The sequence below is a fragment of the Mus caroli genome, unplaced genomic scaffold (genome assembly GCF_978045245.1).
Source record: "Mus caroli unplaced genomic scaffold, Mus_caroli_1 scaffold_8, whole genome shotgun sequence".
NCBI lineage: Eukaryota > Metazoa > Chordata > Mammalia > Rodentia > Muridae > Mus > Mus caroli.
The window spans coordinates 4,552,034-4,567,171 of NW_028227263.1; the positions used below are offsets into that span (position 1 = coordinate 4,552,034).

Below are 15,138 nucleotides of genomic sequence, written 5' to 3' on the forward strand. Positions count from 1 at the left end.
TACATATCAATAAATTGATATGACTATTTAAAGTTAAATTAAAATGCCTTTTGATGGGCTTAAAGGTAACTATCATTATATTCCTCTGTATGAATATTTACAGATCATTTACATATCAATAAATTGATAATGACTATATAAAGTTAAATTAAAATGTCTTTTGATGGGCTATGTCCTCCTGGTGGAAAATTTGCCTTTAACATAGCTACTGACAGAAGTCCTGGGCTCAATCCACCCAAACCAAATTGAAATTGAAACCCAAACCCAATGCAAAACAGATCAACAGCAATCATTTATTGCCATCCTAAGGTAGAGGAATTGGGCCTGGAGCCCTGTCCAATCAGAGGTGTTGTTTGATAACTGTCCAATTAGGAACGTGGCCAGAGCGGTGGGCAGGCTCTCAAAACCTCGCGTGCTTTCGCTGGAGCTGGCCATCTTTGGCACCTTTGGGAGCTCCTGCTGTTCTGCTGCAGAGGCACTGACGTTGTTAGGTGCTTTGTCATCCTGCGATCTGGTCCCAGAGGCACGCGTAGGGGCCCGGGATACTATAGAAGCGAGGAGATGGTGAGTGTCTGCCTGACGTCCTGGCGGGATCCAGCCTCCACAGGTCTCCCTGGAGTCTGCCCCAGGGTAGCGGGGGTGGGGTGGGGGATGGGGGTGGTGTTCAACTCTCCTCCGTTTTGGGGCGGGGCTGTGCAGACAGTGGGGTCTCTGGGTCTCGTCTTTGGCAGGGTGGTGCTAGGCGGACAGTGGGTCCCTGGTAAAGCTGTTAGTTGCCCACCCTGCGTAGTGTGCTCAGATCCTGCTGAGCGAGCCATCTCTGGGCGGCTGTGTTCCTGCAATACACTTCAGATGTGCTGATCACCGTGATCTCAGGGAAGGATCCCTATTGGCTGGCTTGTGTGGTTTCCATCAGCAGCTGGGCAAGAAAGATGCTGGAGCCAGATGCTGCTTTCTGCCATTTTGTTCTACATAACTGATGAAAACTTGGTTAATGTGCAGTCGGCCAGATTTTCCATTATATCAATAACTGCTTTTTTCTTTATCTTGTGGAATTAACATTTTTATTGTTATTTTAGGTATACGCATGCACACACGCAAATGTGACGTGCTTGTGGATGAGCTCATTGTATCTGCTGATCAGGGGTGGCAGTTGTGAGTCACCTGTCATGGGCAATGGGAGCCAAACTGGTTCTCTGTAAGAACAGCAAGGGATTTTAAACCACGGATCCATCTCTCAAGCTTGGGGATTCCTTAAGTATCCTGCATAAATCATTATATTTGATTCAGAAGCTTTTAAACTTCTGTGCATGTTTTGCTTTTGGGAATGAAGGCTCACATTTATGGAAGATACTGGCTTTACTCGTGAAGGGCCTGAAGCAGACCTTAGTGGGCAGCTTTTCATTGTAGCACATTTTCTTGTCATAGATATACACTCCTTTCTTTTATTTTCAGGAAAATAATATCATATATTCCCAAGTGTCTTAAAAATCCAAAATATAGCTCAAAACAGATAGTTAATAAAGAATAGGAAAAAAAATTGAAGAAAGTGTAAGACTCAGATGTTGCTCTTAATTTGTGTTGTTAGGTGTGTGCATATTAATAGTGTCTGAAGAGAAAGCAAACCATAGTTTCAAATAGATTAGTAAGTTTATTTTTGACAGTGTATTTCTTTCTTTCTTTCTTTTTTTTTTTTTTTTGTTTTGTTTTTTCGAGACAGAGTTTCTCTGTATAGCCCTGGCTGTCCTGGAACTCACGTTTTAGACCAGGCTGGCCTCGAACTCAGAAATCTGCCTGCCTCTGCCTCCCTAGTGCTGGGATTAAAGGTGTGTGCCACCACGCCTGGCTGTGTATTTCTTACTTATATCAAAATAAAAATGTCTGGTCTTTCTCCTCCCAACTCCGAGACAGGGTCTCAGGGTGTAGTCCTGGCTAGCTTAGAATTCACAGAGATAGATCCACCTGCCTCTGCCCCTTGAGTGTTAAGATTAAAGGCATGCACCACCATCCTGGCTTGTCTGTTGTTTTTGATGTGTAGTTATTTTATATGGGTACATAAAATAAAAGTTTTATTATTTATGAATTTTGTTTTGTTTTCCTTATCTTTAAAACGTGTAACCATTTTGCACTAATTGTACAGATGGGCAGGTTTAGAGAGGCACTTGTTTACATGCATGTCACACTTTGGTCACCCTCTGGTCGCTTTCCCACACCCTCCCTTCTCCCTGGCTCCCTGCAGGCCCTGTGGGTCCCAGCAGCTTCAGGCCGGTCTGAGACAGAGATGTCTGCTCCTCTGTCCCTCTGTAGTTTCTACATGTGAGAGGAAGGGTGACATCCTTGCCCAAGTATGGCTTATTTTGCATAAACATTTTCTGGTCTGATTTATTCTCCTGAATATAGCTTGATCCGCTTCTTTTTTATGGTTGCATAAAGTCTTAGAGTGATTATTATTTTGAGGGGAAGGATATGAGGATAGGAATTAGCTCTTGGGCCACCTAGTTATTATTAATTATTATTAATTATTTTGAGACAAGGGCTCACTGTGTAGCTTTAGCTGGTTTGGAAGACCAAGGTATAGACCAAGGTGACCTAAGCGCACAGAGCTCCCTCCACTTGCTTCTGACTTCTGAGTGCTGGGATTAAAGGCGTCCATCCTAAATTATTTTTTTACATAAGCCTATAGTTTTAAAATTTTTAGTTTTGTTTTAGTTTTTTTTTTTTTTTTGAGACAGGGTTTCTCTTCATAGCCCTGGCTGTCCTGGAACTTATTTTTTAGACCAGGCTGGCCTTGAACTCAGAGAGATCCATCTACCTCTGCCTCCCCGGGTGCTGGGATTAAAGGTCTATACCACCACTACCACCTGGCATAGTTTTTTAAGATTTAATTTAAAATGTTTAATTCTGTGCGTTAGTGGATTTGTACATGTGATTGACTGTCTGTAGAAGCCAGAGAGGGACACCAGATCCCCCAGAGCTGGAGGTGTGCAGGTTGTGAACTGCCTACTCTGTGTGCCAGGAACTGAACGCAAGTCCCCTTCAAGAACAGTGCATGCTCTTAAGCACTGAGCCGTATATTTCCCCAGTCTCAAGCATATAGTTTTTTCATATTCCAATGATCTTATTTTAGTATAAAAATCTTATTTTATTATATAACTTTTTTATTATGCCAAGGTTTTTTATCATAATCTTTCTTTCCCAAAATACATTTTTACACTTAAAAACTTTTACTTTTTTTTCTCTTTTAAAACAGAATTTCACTGTATAACTGTGGCTGTCTGGAACTCACTATGTAGACCAGGCCTACCTCTTCCTCCCAAGTCTCAGTAAAGGCATTGCCGCCACGCCCAACCCATGACCAACCCAAACCTTTTATTTATTTATTTTTTTATTTGTTGCCTCCTTTTTGTGTTGTTTTGACTTGCTTTAATATTTTTTTTTTTTTTGAGGCAGCTTCTCACTATGTAGTCTTGTCTAACTTGGCACTTACTCTGTAGACCAGGCTGGCCTTGAACTCATAGAGATCCTCCTGCCTTTACCTCTCAAGATGAGATTAAAAGTGAGTGCCACAATGCCCAGCTTACTTTGGAAAAAGCACTTTACAAAATCTTTAAATTAGACAAAATTGTTTTTTCTCAATAAAAAAAGAACCTTAATTAGGGCTTTGTGTGCTGGTGTGTGCCTTTGATCCCAGGCAGAGGCGGTCAGTCTCTGTGAACTGGAGGCCAGCTAAGATATATAGACCCTGTTTTCAAAAAACCACCTAACCAACCAACCAAATTATTTTAATGAATAATTAAGGCCACTGTCACAATCAGTTCTAACACTCTTCATCTTTGACCAAATTAGGAACTCTTGTCGATGTTAAAATGGTTAACATATTATTTCTGTTTCTTTTAGGAGCCGATAACGTTTGATGATGTGGCCATTATTTTTTCTCCAGAGGAGTGGGAATGTCTGGACTCTGCTCAGCGGGACTTATACAGGGATGTAATGGTGGAGAATTGCAGAAACCTGCTGTCTGTGGGTGAGGACAGCTTTCCTCAGAGGTGTACCACCAACACTAGTTAACTTTCTTTGGGGAGCATCTCCTGCATACCTTTACACTGCATGAGTGTATTCCAGATCCTTGCCTTTTGGGAAGAAGTGAGGTATTTTTTTGGTATAAATAAAAATATTCATGATGTGCTTATAACCCACTCTATTTCTTGGGATAGTACACACCCTTTTTGTGGGGTAATAACCCTTTGTGGTCGTTATTAGGAACTCATTGGTTAAAAATACTGTGGCCTACATCCAAAAATACACTGTCTTCCCTTCACCTTTGATTTGGTAGTAGCTGGAAGTAGATTCCAGGATTTGCAAATTGGAATTCTTCTGTAAGTATTAGACCAGGTCTGAAGAATCAACGTTTGGAGAAACAGATTTCTAGAATCTTGTTGTACCTTTTAGAAAACAGATATTCATTTTATGTGTATGAACGTGGGTCTGAGAGAATGTCTGTGCGCCCTTATGTGCAGGAGCCCATGACGGTCAGACAAGGCCTGGATCTCCTGGAACTGGAGTTAGATGTGGTTATGAGCTTGCATGTGGATGCTGGGAACTGAACCCAGGTCTGCTGCAAGAGCAGTAAGCACTCTTAACTGCTGAGCCATCTCTTTAGCCCCATTGAATCTTTTTTTTTTTTTTGTATTAATCACATAACTGGAATAGAGATGTCATTACTTACTTTGAAAATCGCAAGCATCGTATTCTGTTTTCCCATAAGCAAGTCTTGCTATCTGTAAGCCGTACATGGTCTTTGCAGAGTGAAGGAAAGAGCCTTGGAGTGTCAAAGATACATGAGACAGTAGCTGTATGACCAGGTGACCTGGACCAGTGGGTCCTTCTTCAGTGACAGGTTCCTGAGAGAGAAAGGACCATGGAATGAGAGGGTAGGGAGGATAGAAAGCTGGGGTCAGGAGGTCTTGCATAAGCTGTCTTATGCTGGGCAAGTTTATTAAGAAGTACAGCGTCTTATGTACTTTTTGTAGGGGAGAAATGAGCCAAGGTCGGCAGAGAGCTAAATCACATGTTGGCAAAGAGAACACAGGATACCTCAGACACAGTAGCCTTACAATTGATAACCACAGCCCATTCAGGGGAAAAAGCCAGGTTCCTAGGAGCTGAAACCTTGACTCCAGCCTCAGACAGAACCTTACCAAGTTTGTTCACGGACAAAGAGGCAGAACTAGTGGTCTCTTTGTCCTCTCATCAGGGCCTGTGAGAAAGTCTGAGTCAGTCTGGGTGTCAACACCCAGGTGGGTAGAATTAATGAAGGAGGTGAGAGGCCCAAGCTAAAGAGGAGGCTGGGCTTACAAAGCGGTGGAGAGACTTTGAATGGCAATAGTGCTTCAGAGGTCTTGCTTTGGCCCTCCTGCTATTATTACAGAAGGGCATCTCTGTATCCTGCTCTGAAACCTTAAGTCTTCTCCTTTCTATGTAGCGATCGCCCTACGTATTCATCAAACCTCATCTCTGTGTTAATTACCATCTTGATTACTATAGGTTAATATGTTTTATAATGATGCTGGGATCGTATTATAACAGAGCAGGATGGTGCTCCCATGCTGTTACTGAGTTCTTCAGGGATCTTTGAGATCACATATGGGTTTTACAATAGCCTTTTCTAGATCGTTAAAAAAAAAAAAAGTGAAATTGGGATTTTGATAGCTGTTGCATAGACTCTCTAGATCAGTTTTGGTAGTATATATATTTTTATTAAAGCTTTCCAGTTTTTGAGCAAGACCTGTTTTTATTTAATTGCCACAAATTTATTGATTTTCTGATTTTTCTTTCATTATTGATTTCTTCTCTTTAGTTTTTATTTTTTCCTCTGCGGTTAGAAACGAATTTCAGCATGTTAATATCCATCCAGGCCATTTTGTGCATAACACTTGGTGTATCTGGGATACTTTGATTGGTTGTATATTTTGAATGGCCTCTTGTTTCCTGGTTTCCGTGCTCTCTGGCTTTATTTCTGCTACAAGTGAGAAATTGAATCCAATTATTAATGTGTTGCTTTTCATTTTATTTTCAGTTCAATCAGTATCTGTTGTCTATATTTAGAGTATATGACATTACAGATTGTATATGTGTGCGTGTGTGTGTATATATATATATATATATATATATATATATATACAATGTGTGTGTGTATAAACAATATCCTAGAAAATGATCCCTTTTATTATTTATAGTTTGTTTTATTTAATTGTAGCTTAATTTAGTTTAATTTTATTTAAATAAGGTATCCTTCTGTAGCTTGGGCTTCCTTGGAACTTGTGACAACTGTTTTGCTTCAACCTCCCCAGTACTAGAATCACAGGCATGAGCTACCATGATTAGCTTTCCCCCCTTATTTTTTTATTTTTAATATTTTTTTATTACGTATTTTCCTCAATTACATTTCCAATGCTATCCTAAAAGTCCCCTATACCCTCCCCCCCACTTCCCTACCCACCCATTCCCATTTTTTTGGCCCTGGTGTTCCCCTGTACTGGGGCATATAAAGTTTGCATGTCCAATGGGCCTCTCTTTCCAGTGATGGCCAACTAGGCCATCTTTTGATACATATGCAGCTAGAGTCAAGAGCTCCGGGGTACTGGTTAGTTCATAATGTTGTTCCACCTATAGGGTTGCAGATCCCTTTAGCTCCTTGGTTACTTTCTCTAGCTCCTCCATTGGGGGCCCTGTGATCCATCCAATAGCTGACTGTGAGCATCCACTTCTGTGTTTGCTAGGCCCCGGCATAATCTCACAAGAGACAGCTATATCAGGGTCCTTTCAGCAAAATCTTGCTAGTGTATGCAATGGTGTCAGCGTTTGGAAGCTGATTATGGGATGGATCCCTGGATATGGCAGTCTCTAGATGGTCCATCCTTTCATCACAGCTCCAAACTTTGTCTCTGTAACTCCTTCCATGGGTGTTTTGTTCCCAATTTTAAGAAGGGGCACAGTGTCCACACTTTGGTCTTCATTCTTCTTGAGTTTCATGCGTTTAGCAAATTGTATCTTATATCTTGGGTATCCTAAGTTTTGGGCTAATATCCACTTATCAGTGAGTACATATTGTGTGTGTTCCTTTGTGATTGTGTTACCTCACTCAGGATGATGCCCTCCAGGTCCATCCATTTGGCTAGGAATTTCATAAATTCATTCTTTTTAATAGCTGAGTAGTACTCCATTGTGTAAATGTACCACATTTTCTGTATCCATTCCTCTGTTGAGGGGCATCTGGGTTCTTTCCAGCTTCTGGCTATCATAAATAAGGCTGCTATGAACATAGTGGAGCATGTGTCCTTCTTACCGGTTGGGACATCTTCTGGATATATGCCCAGGAGATCCACATCCTCGCCAGCATCTGCTGTCACCTGAATTTTTGATCTTAGCCATTCTGACTGGTGTGAGGTGGAATCTCAGGGTTGTTTTAATTTGCATTTCCCAGATGATTAAGGATGTTGAACATTTTTTCAGGTGCTTCTCTGCCATTCGGTATTCTTCAGGTGAGAATTCTTTGTTCAGTTCTGAGCCCCATTTTTTAATGGGGTTATTTGATTTTCTGGAGTCCACCTTCTTGAGTTCTTTATATATATTGGATATTAGTCCCCTATCTGATTTAGGATAGGTAAAGATCTTTTCCCAATCTATTGGTGGTCTTTTTGTCTTATTGACGGTGTCTTTTGCCTTGCAGAAGCTTTGCAGTTTCATGAGGTCCCATTTGTCAATTCTCGATCTTACAGCACAAGCCATTGCTGTTCTATTCAGAAATTTTTCCCCTGTGCCCATATCTTCGAGGCTTTTCTCCACTTTCTCCTCTATAAGTTTCAGTGTCTCTGGTTTTATGTGAAGTTCCTTGATCCACTTAGATTTGACCTTAGTACAAGGAGATAGGAATGGATCGATTCGCATTCTTCTACATGATAACAACCAGTTGTGCCAGCACCATTTGTTGAAAATGCTTTCTTTCTTCCACTGGATGGTTTTAGCTCCCTTGTCGAAGATCAAGTGACCATAGGTGTGTGGGTTCACTTCTGGGTCTTCAATTCTATTCCATTGGTCTACTTGTCTGTCACTATACCAGTACCATGCAGTTTTTATCACAATTGCTCTGTAGTAAAGCTTTAGGTCAGGCATGGTGATTCCACCAGAGGTTCTTTTATCCTTGAGAAGAGTTTTTGCTATCCTAGGTTTTTTGTTATTCCAGATGAATTTGCAGAGTGCTCTTTCTAATTCGTTGAAGAATTGAGTTGGAATTTTGATGGGGATTGCATTGAATCTGTAGATTGCTTTTGGCAAGATAGCCATTTTTACAATGTTGATCCTGCCAATCCATGAGCATGGGAGATCTTTCCATCTTCTGAGATCTTCTTTAATTTCTTTCTTCAGAGACTTGAAGTTCTTATCATAGAGATCTTTCACTTCCTTAGAGTCACGCCAAGATATTTTATATTATTTGTGACTATTGAGAAGGGTGTTGTTTCCTAATTTCTTTCTCAGCCTGTTTATTCTTTGTGTAGAGAAAGGCCATTGACTTGTTTGAGTTAATTTTATATCCAGCTACTTCACCGAAGCTGTTTATCAGGTTTAGGAGTTCTCTGGTGGAATTTTTAGGGTCACTTATATATACTATCATATCATCTGCAAAAAGTGATATTTTGACTTCATCTTTTCCAATTTGTATTCCCTTGATCTCCTTTTGTTGTCGAATTGCTCTGGGTAGGACTTCAAGTACAATGTTGAATAGGTATAGAGAGAGTGGACAGCCTTGTCTAGTCCCTGATTTTAGTGGGATTGCTTCAAGCTTCTCACCATTTACTTTGATGTTGGCTCCTGGTTTGCTCTAGATTGCTTTTATCATGTTTAGGTATGACTTTCCCCCCTTATATAAGAATCTTCTCTTGTCTTATTAGAGCTTTAGTCTTGTAGCGTATTTCATCTTGTGTAAGAAGTTTAAAGTGTAATTTATACAATATAATTTCATCTTGTGTAAGAAGTTTAAAGTGTAAATTATACAATATAATTATAGCTACCTCTGCTTTTGTGTGATTACTTACTATGGGCAGTTCCTTCTTTATCCATTTGCTTTTGGCTTTTTTTTTTTTTTTTTTTTTTGGTCTTAGGTCTAAAGAGATTACTGGTGGCTCCTACTTAATCTTCATTGTACTCCATATAGAGCAAAGGCCATCAAAAAGAAGTTTACTGTAGATAGCATATGCTTAGACATTATTATTTTTATTTTATGAGTATGAGTATTTTACTTGCATGCATGTTTGTGTGTCATTTGTGTGTTTGGTGCTCATGCCAAAAGAGGGTTTTAGATCCCTTGGAACTAGAGTTCCAGATGGTTGTGAGCCACCATGTGGGTGCTGGGAATTGAACTCAGGACCTCTGGAAGAGTAGCCAGTGTGCTCTTAACTCCTGAGCCATCTCTCTAGCCCCATGATTAGTTTTTTTTTTAAAAGTTTAATTCCTTTAGTTAATTTATGTATTTTGATTGGGGATTAAATATAAAACAATTTTTATTTAACAAACTTACTGAAAAAGAAATTATTATTATTTATTTCTTATAATTGTTTTTCCTACCTTTCTTACTGTTTTTTTGTCACTGACTTTTTATTATGCCTTTTCTATTTCCTTTATCTTCTATGAATATTTTGCAATTTATAAGGGGAATATAAAAAGCATTTTAAATGTATAACACTACTTCAAATTGGTAATAAATTGACTTTAATCCCATGTAAAATCCTTAGCTTTTACTTTAAGAGAGCTACTTTACATTACATAGCTATTTATCAGTTTTTATGGTGGTTATATTTTTTCTTTCATAGTCTATAAAGGAGTTAAAAATATGTGCCATCATGAGAGAACTAGAGGATTCTATATTTATATAAGTATTTGTTTTTCTCAGAGAGCTTTAAGATTTCCTATGATTTGTGTAACCTTCCAGCATTAATTTATTCTTCAGTGGTCAGGGCTCCCTGGAATAGTCAAGTGTAGGACATCCCCTTCACTGTTGATGGCCATTTGCTGGCTACAGTGTTCTTGGTTGTTTTTGTTCTTTTAGCTCTGTATCCCTAGCTCTCCTTGACTGCATTTTCTGCCTGAATAACAAAGCAGTCACCAGAGCATCCTTGCAGATGGCATATTTACTGCTTCCAGTGTCTCTCAGGACTTTTTATGACTTTTGAAACTCTGGTTAGAATGTGTTTCATTTTGAATCTTTTTTCTGATAATCCCAGTTGGAGATGTTGAGGTTTTTGAATTTTGATAGCATACTGGTTCTCATACTTCCAATTTCATGGCCATTGTTACTTATAGAAATCTTTCTATTACACTTACGTGTGTGCGTGCGTATATGTATGTGTATATACATATAATATGTATGTGTGTATAAGTATATGTGAGCATGCATGTGTGCTGTGTGGATGTGGAAGCCAGAGGACAACTTCTCTCCTTCTGTCCTGCTGGTTTCTAGTAGGTCTTTTGCTCTCTACCCAGCATGTCCTTGGCTCAGCCATTAGTTTTTATTGAATTCTTTAGGTATATAATTTCTACTTCAATTCATAGTTGTTACCTTTCTGTTCATGTTCTCATTTTATTTCTTTTGTTGCTTTCTTTATTCTAATTTAGGTCATTTTACTTCTTTAAAGGTTGAGTTCTTTAGCTAATTCATAAATCAGAGTTTTCTTGAATCTTATTTGGCTTTCAGTTGAGCTAAGTCTCTCTGTCTCTTTGTATGTTGTTAATTTTCACTGAGATTTGCCCATTTTTAAACCAGCGAACAGTAGATTAGTGAAGTTGTGGGAAACAGTATAGAAGTTACTATACACACACACACACACACACACACACACACACACACAGAGAATGACCACATAATCTAGCAATTTCACTCCTGAATGTTTAGCTAAGGAATGCTACATCAGTATGTATAATAAATAGCTTTACTGCTGTGTTCAGTGTTGCATAAATCAATCTAAGTGGCTTTCCATGGATAAATGAATAAAGACGTGTTATATTATAGGAGATCACTGTTCATTCAGTCATAGCAACATGGGTAACACACAGGGTTTACATGAAGAGAAATAAGCCAAAGATCAAATCAGTTCCTGTATGATCTCACTCATGTGGAATTTGGAAACGGTAACCTTAGTGACTTTGCTCATTGGGAGACTTAGATTAAAGGCTACAAAACATTAATAGCTCAAATAGTGTCAGGAGTGCTGCTGTGCAGCTCGGTGAATAACTAAATATTAAGTAATTAAGTGTTTTCTCTCTCTCTCTCTTTTTGATTTTCATTCCAAGACAGCATGTTTCTGTATAGCCCTGGCTGTCCTGGAACACCATTTGTAGACCTGACTGGCCTCAAATTCAGAGGTCTGCCTGCCTCTGCCTCTCAAGTGCTGGGATCAGTATTTTGTCTCCTTGATAAGTGTTAATAGAGTGGATAGACAGTTCTCTAATCATAAAATGATAGTTGTGTGATGAGGAAGAGAGGTGGAGGTTGTCTCCCTGAGTTCACAGTGTTGTTTGGGGATTGGAAAGCTGTAGTTACCATAGTGACAGTCCCGGCTGCATGACCTCTCTAAGTGCTGAGTTCACCTGGGGTGTTCTGCAAGGTTTACAGGTAGATTTGGTTAGCATGTTGTTAGCTGTGGTAATGGATGCCTCGGGCTTGAATGGGCTTCTCTGTCTGCTGTGATCTCGTATATTGTATGTGCAAAGTGTTTTCACCTGCGTCCAGTCATTTGTTTTTATTTCTTACAGAGGCATCCCGTCATGGTACCAAAGGCTTTTCATCAAAGAAGGACATGAAGCGTTCCTTCCAAGAAGAGTTAAGCAGAAGACTCAGCAAGTGTGGCGCTGACATTTTCCATCCGAGGAAACAGTGGGAGAGTGAGAGGAAGACGGAAAGTCAAAAAGTGCTGTGCAGTGGACCGTGTGTGACAGCTAACAGTGGTACAGAGAAAAGTGTCTCTGCCAACAGAGATCAAGGACAGAAAATATCTCAGAAAAGGTCTCACATGGTGGCAGTGACTCACAAAGAGCCCCACCTTTCAGTCAGCAAACATTCCCAGTCACATTTGAAACTTACCTCTCCTCTGAAAGGAAAGCAGCAATGTCTGAAAGGGAGCCGACTCCACGACACGACCAGTAAGGTGATCGATTTAAAAAGGAGCACTGGATTGAACTCCTCCTCAAACATTGCTGTAGCTAGATTAGAATATAAACATATTTCTAAATGTGATCAGTTAGAGAGCTCTTTTACAAAAAAGCCATCGTTTTGTAGTAAACAAACAACTTGTGTCAAACTACACAGTGTCAATGAATGTGGGCAGAAGCTTTCTCATCCCTCACTCTTAAATAAAAAAAAAGGCACAACGATTCGGGACGCAGAGAGGGGAGCAGAGAGTGTGTGTGATGAGACTTCTCAGACCGTTCGCCAGAGCGGTATCCTGAATAACTCCCAGGATTCCTCTACTGGAGAGAAAACTTATGAATGTACCAAGACACACAAAAACTTCAGCGGTGGTTCAGATCATGGTAAGCAGGTTCCTTCTCCAGAGAATGTTTTTAGAGGGAACAAATGTGGGGATGTCATTCATCAGAGCTTAAAAGATCTTCAGAGTTCCCACCTTCAAGATGAGGCTTACAAGTGTGAGGAATGTGTCCTGACTTTTCGTCAAAAATCAGATCTCCGAGAACACCAGAAAACTCATGGGAGAGCCAAATCCTACAAATGTGGAGAGTGTGGTAAAGCTTTTAGCAGTTGTTCAGGCCTTAATGTACACCAGAGAAGTCATAATGGAGAGAATCCCCGTGAATGTAAAGAGTGTGGCAAAGTCTTCGCTAGTGGTAGAGGTTTAGCTTGCCACCAAAACTCTCATACAGGAAAGAAATCTTATGACTGTGAAGAGTGTGGCAAAACCTTTAAGAAGAGTTCAAACCTTATACAACATCTAAGGATTCACACTGGAGAGAAACCTTACAAATGTGAGGACTGTGGCCTAGCTTTTAATCAAACCTCCCATCTTGCTAAGCACCAGAGAATTTACGATGGAGAATGTGGTAGATCCTTTGTCAAGTGTTCCACCAGCAGACGTTGTCATAGCATTCATCCTGGATCGAAGCCCCACAAGTGCAAGCAGTGTGGGAAAACCTTCGCTGATATTTCAAAGCTTACTCAACACCAAAACGTCCACACTGGCGAGAAACCGTTCAAGTGTAACGAGTGCGGCAAAGCCTTTAACAGTGGGTTAAGCCTGAAATATCACCACACTGGAGTTCACACTGGAGAGAAGCCCTACAAGTGTAAAGAGTGTGAGAAAGCCTTCACGCAGATTGCAAAGCTTACAGAGCACCAGCGAGTTCATACTGGAGAGAAGCCCTATGAGTGCAAGGAATGTGGCAAAGCCTTTCGCAATTTTTCAGCGTTCAATTACCACCATAGAACTCATACAGGAGAGAAGCCCTACGAGTGCAAGGAATGTGGCAAAGCTTTTACCAAAAGTTCAGATCTCAAAAGACATCACAGAATTCACAGTGGAGAGAAACCTTACAAATGTAACGAGTGTGGCAAAGCCTTTGCCATGAACGCAAGTCTGAGAGAGCATCAGAGGGTGCATACTAAAGAGAAACCCTACAAATGTGATCAGTGCAGCAAAGCCTTCAACCACTACTCACACCTCACACTGCACCAGAGACTTCACACTGGAGAGAAGCCCTACACGTGTGAAGCCTGCGGCAAAGCCTTTTCCAGGTGGTCAGGCCTCAGATATCATAAAAGAACTCATACTGAAGAGAAGAAGTGTTCCTAATGCAAAGACTATGGCAAGCTGTGTGTGTGTGTGCACATAGGTGGACACATGTGACCATGTGTGGAAGGCTGAGGTTAATATTGAATTCCTCCATTGCTCTACCTTCTTGTTTTTTTAAAAATTACATTAAGTGCCAGGCAGTGGTGGCACACACCTTTCATCCCAGCACTCGGGAGACAGAGGCAGGCAGATTTCTGAGTTCGAGGCCAGCCTGGTCTACAAAGTGAGTTCCAGGACAGCCAGGGCGACACAGAGAAACCCTGTCTCGACAAAAACCAAAAAAGAAAAAAAAATTACGTTAAGCATGTTGCTTTGTGTGTTCATGTGTATGTATGTGCATGCATGTGTCATAGTTGGGGGGGGGTTGGTTACGTCCTTCCATGTGGTCTTGGGGATCTAACTCAGGAGGTCACAGGAGGTCACAGTTCCTTTACCTGCTGAGCCATTTTACTGACCTCACCTTATTTTTTGATACAAAGTTTAATTTTTTTTAAAAGGATGTATTTTATGTGTATAATGTATGAATGTCTGTGCATCACATACTGCCCACAGAAGCCAGAAGAGGGCATCAGATTCCCTGGCAGTGGAGTTACAGGCAGTTCTTAGAGCCAGTTGGTTGCCGGAAGCAAACCCATGTCTTCTGCAAGAGCGAGTGTGTTCTAAGCCAACTCTCCAGTCTTGTCTTCAGACATTTTTAAATAAATAACTTATTTATATACTTATTTATTTGTGTAAGCACACATGTCTGTGCTCAGAGTTAGAGGACGACTTGCAGGAGTTAGTTCTTTACCTGGTTGGTCCCAGGGATTGGACTTAGGTCATTTGGCATGATGGCAGGCATCTCACAAGTTCTGAGATAAGCTTTCTCAATGAACCTGGAGTTCATTGACTGGGACCAGCAAGCCTTCATAATATTAATTGTCTATACCTCCAGAGCTAGAGTTATAAAGTTGTGCTGTCATGCCTAACTTGTATTTATTTATCTTGTATTTATTTATTTATTTATTTATTTATTTATTTATTTATTTATTTATGATGATTTGAGACAGGTTTTCTGTAACTCTGGGTATCCTAGGACTCACCATGTAGACCAGGTTGGCCTTGAATCACAGAGATCCACCTGCCTCTGCCTCCCGAGTTCTGGAATTGAAAGCGTGTGCCACCATGCCTGGCCTATGCCCAGTTTTAGGTGTAGGGGAAGGGATTTGGATTTGGGTCTTTATGTTTGAATAGCATCTGCTATCTCCATTGAGCCATCTCCTCAGCCTGCATGGTGAGTTTT

The 15,138-nt window shown here is 40.4% G+C and overlaps 1 protein-coding gene across 1 annotated transcript; it reads left to right on the forward strand.

The window, feature by feature from the left end:
- The first annotated feature begins 417 nt into the window (after nucleotides 1-417).
- Nucleotides 418-14,364, forward strand: LOC110298312 (uncharacterized). The gene is made up of 3 exons (XM_021167479.2): nucleotides 418-564; nucleotides 3,898-4,024; nucleotides 11,806-14,364. The coding sequence occupies exons 1-3, from the start codon at nucleotides 562-564 to the stop codon at nucleotides 13,854-13,856; spliced, it is 2,181 nt and encodes a 726-aa protein (XP_021023138.1). The 5' UTR covers nucleotides 418-561; the 3' UTR covers nucleotides 13,857-14,364.
- Nucleotides 14,365-15,138: the final 774 nt, after the last annotated feature.

Excerpts from the sequence above, each read along its gene's own strand:
- LOC110298312 (XM_021167479.2), top strand. Across the intron at positions 4,025-11,805 it reads CAGAAACCTGCTGTCTGTGG|AGGCATCCCGTCATGGTACC; the intron begins GTGAGGACAGCT and ends TATTTCTTACAG.